Source organism: Micropterus dolomieu, linkage group LG01, assembly GCF_021292245.1.
Source record: "Micropterus dolomieu isolate WLL.071019.BEF.003 ecotype Adirondacks linkage group LG01, ASM2129224v1, whole genome shotgun sequence".
Taxonomy (NCBI): Eukaryota; Metazoa; Chordata; class Actinopteri; order Centrarchiformes; family Centrarchidae; genus Micropterus; species Micropterus dolomieu.
Genome location: NC_060150.1, coordinates 952,824 through 960,392, shown reverse-complemented (window position 1 = coordinate 960,392; position 7,569 = coordinate 952,824). Strand labels below are relative to the sequence as shown.

General features: G+C 44.5%; 1 protein-coding gene across 1 annotated transcript; it reads right to left on the bottom strand.

Moving 5' to 3' along the window:
- Positions 1 to 2,165: 2,165 nt before the first annotated feature.
- Positions 2,166 to 7,569, bottom strand: LOC123971838 (zinc finger protein 501-like). The gene is made up of 2 exons (XM_046050852.1): positions 7,095 to 7,569; positions 2,166 to 3,597 (listed from the first exon to the last, which is right to left on the bottom strand). The coding sequence occupies exons 1-2, from the start codon at positions 7,264 to 7,266 to the stop codon at positions 2,387 to 2,389; spliced, it is 1,383 nt and encodes a 460-aa protein (XP_045906808.1). The 5' UTR covers positions 7,267 to 7,569; the 3' UTR covers positions 2,166 to 2,386.

Sequence of the window (7,569 nt, the reverse complement as noted above, 5' to 3'; positions counted from 1 at the left end):
TGGAAACCAAGGTCCCAGAGTCTGGAGGAAGAATGGAGAGGCACACAATCCAAGATGCTTGAAGTCCAGTGTGAAGTTTCCACAGTCTGTGTTGGTTTGGGGAGCCATGTCATCTGCTGGTGTTGGTCCACTGTGCTTTATTAAGTCCAGAGTCAGCGCAGCCGTCTACCAGGACATTTTAGAGCACTTTATGCTTCCTTCAGCAGACGAGCTTTATGGAGATGCTGACTTCATTTTCCAGCAGGACTTGGCACCTGCACACACTGCCAAAAGTACCAAAACCTGGTTCAATGACCATGAGATTACTGTGCTTGATTGGCCAGCAAACTGGCCTGACCTGAACCCCAGAGAGAATCTATGGGGCATTTCCAAGAGAAAGATGAAAGACATGAGACCGAACAATGCAGAAGAGCTGAAGGCCGCTATTGAAGCATCCTGGTCTTCCATAACACCTCAGCAGGGCCACAGGCTGATAGCATCCATGCCACGCCGCATTGAGGCAGTAATTCATGCAAAAGGGGCCCAAACCAAGTACTGAGTACATATGCATGATTATACTTTTCAGAGGGCTGACATTTCTGTATTTAAAATCCTTTTTTTTTTTTTTTTTAAATTGATTTCCTGTGATGTTCTAATTTTCTGAGATTTTGAATTTGGGGTTTTCATAAGCTGCACGCAATAATCATCGAAATTATATAAAATAAAGGCTTGAAATATCTCACTTTGCATGTAATGAGTCTATATAATATATTAGTTTCACCTTTTAAGTTGAAATACTGAAATAAATGAACTTTTGCACGATATGCTAATTTTTCAAGTTTCACCTGTATGGTAAATGACATTAATGTACATTTCAACTTCCTCTAGCTCTCTGTCCTTTAGTTTATTCTGTCATAAATTTGGCCACTTGTCTTGGTGTGGAATGTGAGGAAAGGATGTTTGGGAGAGACACAGCTTGTTTCATTACACAGAGGCCACAAGGAAAAAATGCCAATTTTAAATCAATGAATACAAATATCAAAAACGGAAAACAACCACATTCTGTAATTAGAGACCGAAGTCGCGAGACTAACGTCCGAAGGACAGAATCGTGACACAACCACCAGGGTAACAGTGTAGAATGTATTTGTATTTCTTGTATGTTATTTTATTATTTCATCATTTAACTCTACTTAATTCTCCACCTTATTTCAGTGTTTACTCACTAACCTGCTTGAATCCGCTCCCTTTCTCTTCACTTCTCTTTTCCCCAGACTCCACCTCGCCTCTTACTGTCTCTCTCAGGGAGGAACTTGTTGGACATATTGATTGATGTTTACAGTAGCCAATGGCGCTGAATGTGCGTTACGCCCCACCCTCCCCGTCATGTGCAGATTGGATCACTGGGAGCTGCCCAGTGAGTGAACACTGCGGCCTTGGCACCTGGGGCTGACCTGAGTCAGCTAATAGGACAGCTAGCAGCACAGCTAACAGAGCTAATTAGCCACTGATAAAGTTAGCAGCTGTCTGCAGTTTAGCATAAAGTTAATTTACCTGTCCATCAAGAAACTGTAAATCACCTCGGTACTGTTTTCCCTGTTGGTCTGTGTGTTCAGTCCCGTTCACTTGGAGGCTGCTGAATGAGGTTTGGTTGACCGCCCAGCGCTGCTCCCTGCCATTATCCTGGCCTGAAAACCTCCAGTCCTCCTGCTCCGAGCTCTCAATCCAGGCTGAGTCAGCTGTAACTACAATTGCATGGCAAACTGAGCTAATTAGATAATGGCAGCTAGTTAAGTGTTTACTTTAGCAACAAGTAATACTATCAGCAAACTCCATAAATGAGCCATAGAACTACAACTGACAGAATGTGCACTGTAGAACGATAACGGTCTTTCTAAAAAGGCAGATTGTGGTAAACATTTTAATAGTTCAAGATCTAATATGGTAATATCGAACACCCCTACCTGGGAGAATTGGGCCCAATCAAAGTAAATGTGTGAGACACTGTATTTAAAGTTAGGACAAGCTGTAAGACTGTATTTTGTAAATATAACACCATACATTTATTTTATTGTCTTCCAAATGCAGGTCCATTTTGGTCCAGTCATGGTTGAGTGATCATGCCTGTTGATAACATAATAATAATAATGCACTGCGACCCTCCCCCAAAAAACAGGAAACAAAAATAGAGGTATGAATCAAAACGTGTATTTGGAGAATCGTTACACCCCTGAAAAAGAAAAAATAAATAAATAAATAAACAGAATTACAATGATCGGATGGCTTCATCTTAGCTGAAAATATGAAGCTTCACTTATTTTGTCTGTATCACAATTCTGAACTGATCAGTGTTGAGCCAAGTCTTGCCCTCAGTACTTCAGTCCTGCTGGAAGGAATCTCTGCAGCTTCATTTACTTCCTCTGCTCTCACCAGCACACTTGTGATTTTTGAGATATTCGAACCGAGTGAATGTTTTATCACAAACGCTGCAACTAAATGGTCTCTCTCCTGTGTGGATTTTCATGTGTCTGGACAAAGCGTATCTGAAACTGAAACTAGTTTTACAAACTGAGCAGCTGAAAGGTTTTTCTCCTGTATGAACTCTCGAGTGTTTGTTCAAATCTGAGCTTTGGGCAAATGTTTTATTACACACAGAACAACTTAAGAGTCTCTCCCCTGTGTGCAATCTCATGTGTCTGGACAAAGTGTAACTGAAACTGAAACTTTTTTTACAAACTGAGCAGCTGAAAGGTTTTTTTCCTGTATGAACTCTTAAATGTTTGGTCAAACCTGAGCTTCGGGTGAATCTTCTACCACAGACAGAACAACGAAAGAAGTTCTCTTCTGTGTGGACTCTCATATGATTCACAAATGTAAATCTCCATTTAAATTTTTTTTTACAAATGGAACAACTAAGGGGTTTCTCCTCTGTGTGGACTTTCATATGCCTCACAACATATTTTTTTAACTGAAATGTTTCTTTACAAACTGAGCAACTGAAATGTTTTTGTTCTGAATGAAGTTTCTTATGGTATATTAAGGAGGGTTTCTTTCCTGTTTTGAGTTCATTGTCTTTCTGCAGATGTCCCTTGCAGCCAAAGCTTGTAGCACATTCAGAGGAGCTACATGATTTCTTCCCATTATTACATTCCTGATCACTTACAGGTCCTTCATTGTTTTGCAGAGAGTTTAAACCTGACTGGGGTTCCCTGGTCTCCTCCCAATCACAACTGTCATCAGTCTCAGGTTCAGAGGAGTCTGACATCTTGTCATCAGTATGTGGTTGTAAATGTCTATCTGGATCCGAGTGCCTCCCTGGTTCTGGGCCAGCACAGTCCTCTCCATCAGCGTCTGTTTTCACCTGTTCAGTGGGTCTTTGATGAAGCTGAGGTTTCTCTTCATCTTCTTCACTCTTCACAGGGACACGAATGAATGTGAACTTGGTTATATCAGCCTCCTCCAGCCCTCGAAGCTGCTCTCCCTCCTGACTCGTCCAGAGTTCCTCCAGTTCCTCTTTAATATGTGGGGGCTCTGGTGGGTCCTCCTGGTCCAGCCTGGGGCTCCTCTCCTGCTCCTCAGGGGGAACCTCTTTTTTACTCACCAACAGCACCTGGACGTCTGCGGAGAATAATGAAATACATACATGTTTTAGAAACCTAAAGTCCAGTTAACATTTAAACCACTGACACCACTACCTTCTTAGATTTCAGTCTGCCCTCTAATAGTCGACTAAACCATCAGTCAAAGTTTTCATTGGCCAGTTAGTCACAGAGTCTCAGATATTGATGGAGGCCAGAAGGGCTGCACAATTTGGAGAAAAAGTCATGTTGCGGTTATTGTGGACAATATTGCAATTTGTTGGAGCATTTTAGTAATGAATGCGATTGCGATATAATAGAACAAATGGTCCTATGAGTCTACTTGCTTGATTAATAAGGAAAATGCACAAAATACTGACATTTTGAAATGTGTGTTTCTAAACTCGAACAAAGTTAAACTTTTTTTTTTTGCCACCAGTCCAAAAAAAGTGATTTTGCCACTTTGTAAACAGCTTTTCAAAACACTCCCAGGAATCCCAGGAAACTCTACTTGGACTTGTGCATTGCAGCTTGTGGCATGTGGGACTTTTAGTTTTTGAATTTTAGTTGTGAATTCTTTTCTATTAAAGTAATTTTAATCAATTCACGACATACATCACTTTATTCTACAAAACCCATTTTGTGTGCATACATTTTCACAACATTATAATATATCTTATTTTATGTTCTTGTGAAATTACGAGGAAAGGGAGGTGAGACTCTGCCTGGAGGAAGCCCAGGGCCCTGTCAGGAACCAGGCCCAGAGGGAGGGCTCGCCGGCGAGTGCCTGGTTTGCCACAGAGCCCGGCCGGGCACAGCCCGAAAAAGCAACGTGGCATCCCCCTCTCTCCGTCTTTTGGACCCACCATCCACATGAAGATCCACATGGGTCGGGTGTGCTGCTACATGGGTGGCGGTGAAGGTCAGGGGCCTCGACGGACCAGACACGGGCAGCAGAGGCTGGCTCTGGGGAAGTGGAACGTCACCTCTTTGTGGGGGAAGGAGCCGAAACTTGTGCGGGAGGTGGAGCGCTACCGGTTAGATCTGGTGGGGCTAAACTGACTGTTGTCTGTGCATATGCACCAAACAGCAGTTTAGAGTACTCGGCCTTCTTGGAGACCCTGAATGGAGTTCTGCATGTGGCTCCAGTAAGGGACTCCATAGTTCTACTGGGAGACTTCAACGTGCATGTGGGCAATGATGGAGATACCTGGAAAGGCGTGATTGGGAGAAACAGCCCCCCTGATCTGAACCCGAGTGGGTGTTTGTTGTTAGACTTCTGTGCTAGTCATGGATTGTCTATAACGAACACCATGTTCAAACATGCGGTTGCTCATAAGTGTACGTGGTACCAGAGCACCCTAGGCCGAAGATCGATGATTGATTTTGTAATCGTTTAATCTGATTTGCCGCATGTTTCGGCCACTCGGTTGAAGAGAGGGGCGGAGCTGTCAACTGATCACCATCTGGTGGTGAGTTGGGTCAGGACACGGGGGAAGACTCTGGACAGACCTGGTAAGCCCAAACGGGTAGTGCGGGTGAACTGTGAACGTCTGGAGAGGACCCTGTCTGCGAGATCTTCAAACCTCTGGCGGAGCTTTTCTGGCATCCTTGTGGAGGTTGGAGACATTTAACATGAGTGGGCAATGTTCAAAGCTTCTATTGCTAAAGCCGCAGCGGGAGGCTCCACAACTCCACAGTGGCAAAGCCCCAGGGATTGATGAGATCCGCCCAGAAATGCTAAAAGCTTTGGGTGTGGAGGGGCTGTCTTGGATGACTCGTCTCTTACACGTCTCTCTCTCTAACATTGAGTGGCAGTCGGGTACAGTGCCCAAGGAGTGGCAGATTGGGGTTGTGGTTTCCCTGTTCAAAAATGGGGACCAGAGATTGTGTGCCAATTACAGGGGTATCACACTTCTCAGCCTCCCCGGTAAAGTCTATTCCAGGGTGCTGGAACGGAGGGTTCGGCCGATTGTCGAACCTCAGATTGAAGAGGAACAATGCGGTTTTCGTCCCAGTCGTGGAACAACTGACCAGCTCTTTACTCTCAAAAAGATCCTGGAGTGGGCCTGGGAGTATGCCTATCCAGTCTACATGTGCTTTGTAAATCTGGAGAAGGCGTATGACCGGGTCCCCGGGGAGATACTGTGGGAGGTGCTGTGGGAGTATGGGGTGAGGGGGGCCCTTCTCAAGGCTATCCAATCCCTCTACATCCAAATCGAGAGCTGTGTCCGGGTACTCGGCAGTAAGTCGGACTCTTTCCCGGTGAGGGTTGGCCTCCGCCAGGGCTGCGCTTTGTCACCAATCCTGTTTGTGATATTCATGGACAGGATATCGAGGCATATTCGTGGTGAGGAGGGGCTGTGGTTCGGGGGGCTTGGGATCTCGTCACTGCTTTTTGTGGATGATGTGGTCCTGATGGTATCATCGGTCCGTGACCTTCAGCTCTTACTGGATCGGTTTGCAGCAGAGTGTGAAGCGGTTGGGATGAGGATTAGCACCTCTAAATCTGTGGCCATGGTTCTCAGCAGGAAACCGGTGGAGTGCCAACTCCAGGTAGGGAATGAGTCCTTACCCCAAGTGAAGGAGTTCAAGTACCTCGGGGTCTTGTTCACGAGTGAGGGGAGACTGGAGCAGGAGAATCGGAGCAGCGGGAGCGGTATTGCACATGCTTTACCGCACCATTGTGATGAAAAGAGAGCTGAGCCGTAAGGCAAAGCTCTCGATCTACCGGTCAATTTTTGTTTCTATTCTCACCGTTAATTTGTATTGATAATGATACCCTTATTGAGACGGCTTAACGATCCGATTCTTTATCGATACTTTACTATTATTTAGTGATGGTTATTTGGTAAGAGCAGACCCAACAGGCCTGAGGTAGGCCTGCACGGTATGAGCAAAATATGTGTGATAACGTTATATATTGAGATGACGTATCACGTGCGATAAATAAACATATATTGAAGTGTACTTATTAACTGGCTGGTTGTTTTTAATTTAATATTTTAAATACAGCTAAATGTTGTTTCTAGAGCAGCAACATTAATATTTACAACAGCAAAGTAACTCAATAACTTTATCTGACATCACAAGTAGCGAGTGATGTTTAGAAAGTACAACATCAGTCTGCTTCAGTCCCTCCTCCTCTCTCCTGGATGCAGGTAACGTTACCAGGTAGAAGGAGGAGCGGCTGGTTTGTTTTTAAGACTACAGACCAGTCTGTGCTCCAGACAGACAGCTTTCTATTTAGCTTGTTTTTAACATTTGGCTAATGCCAAGCTAGCGTTAGCTGTACTTGAAACATACAGGATGAGATACTGAGGACAGAGATGATTAAATTAACCCTTTATACATGTTTAACGTTACTTTACAGACAGGTGGATTGATAAAGTATTGTCTTTTTACTTCCTTTCCAGATTTACTTTTAGCGTTCCTCCTTTAACCTCTTGTATTTAAACCCTCTTGGATCAGCTGGAAAATGAATCGTCACGAACTGACAACAGGCTGTTTACAGACCCGTGGTTCTGAAGTACAAACCTGCTCTGTGTAACCGGACTTCAGGCTTGAAAACAGCGTCCAGTAGTTTGCGTTGTCCACAAAGTTCCTCCTCGTACTCTGCTATCGTTCTTTCAAACAGCTCAAATATCTCTTCAGCAGCCGCACTTAGTCGCTGCTGGACAAAAGCTCTCAGCGTTTGGACTTTAGACATGTTTACAGCAGCTTTTCCTCCAGACACACTCCGTTACAGACACGCAGCTCACTCTGATAAAATACACACTGTGAGGCCGAGCTCCGGCTCCGGCTACTTCCTGCTGACAAGCTAACTTCCTTTAGCATTCTTGGCTAACAGGAGATGAGTCTGAGGTGAAACATCCCGAAAGTTTAAACAGAGTCCACTTAAACACGTTTATCCTCACATGCAGGCTCTGCTGCTGAACTCCGGCTGTTTGTTCGAAACGAGCCGATTTCTTCTTCTTCTTTTTCTGGCGACTTGTACCCAGATGGAGCAGCA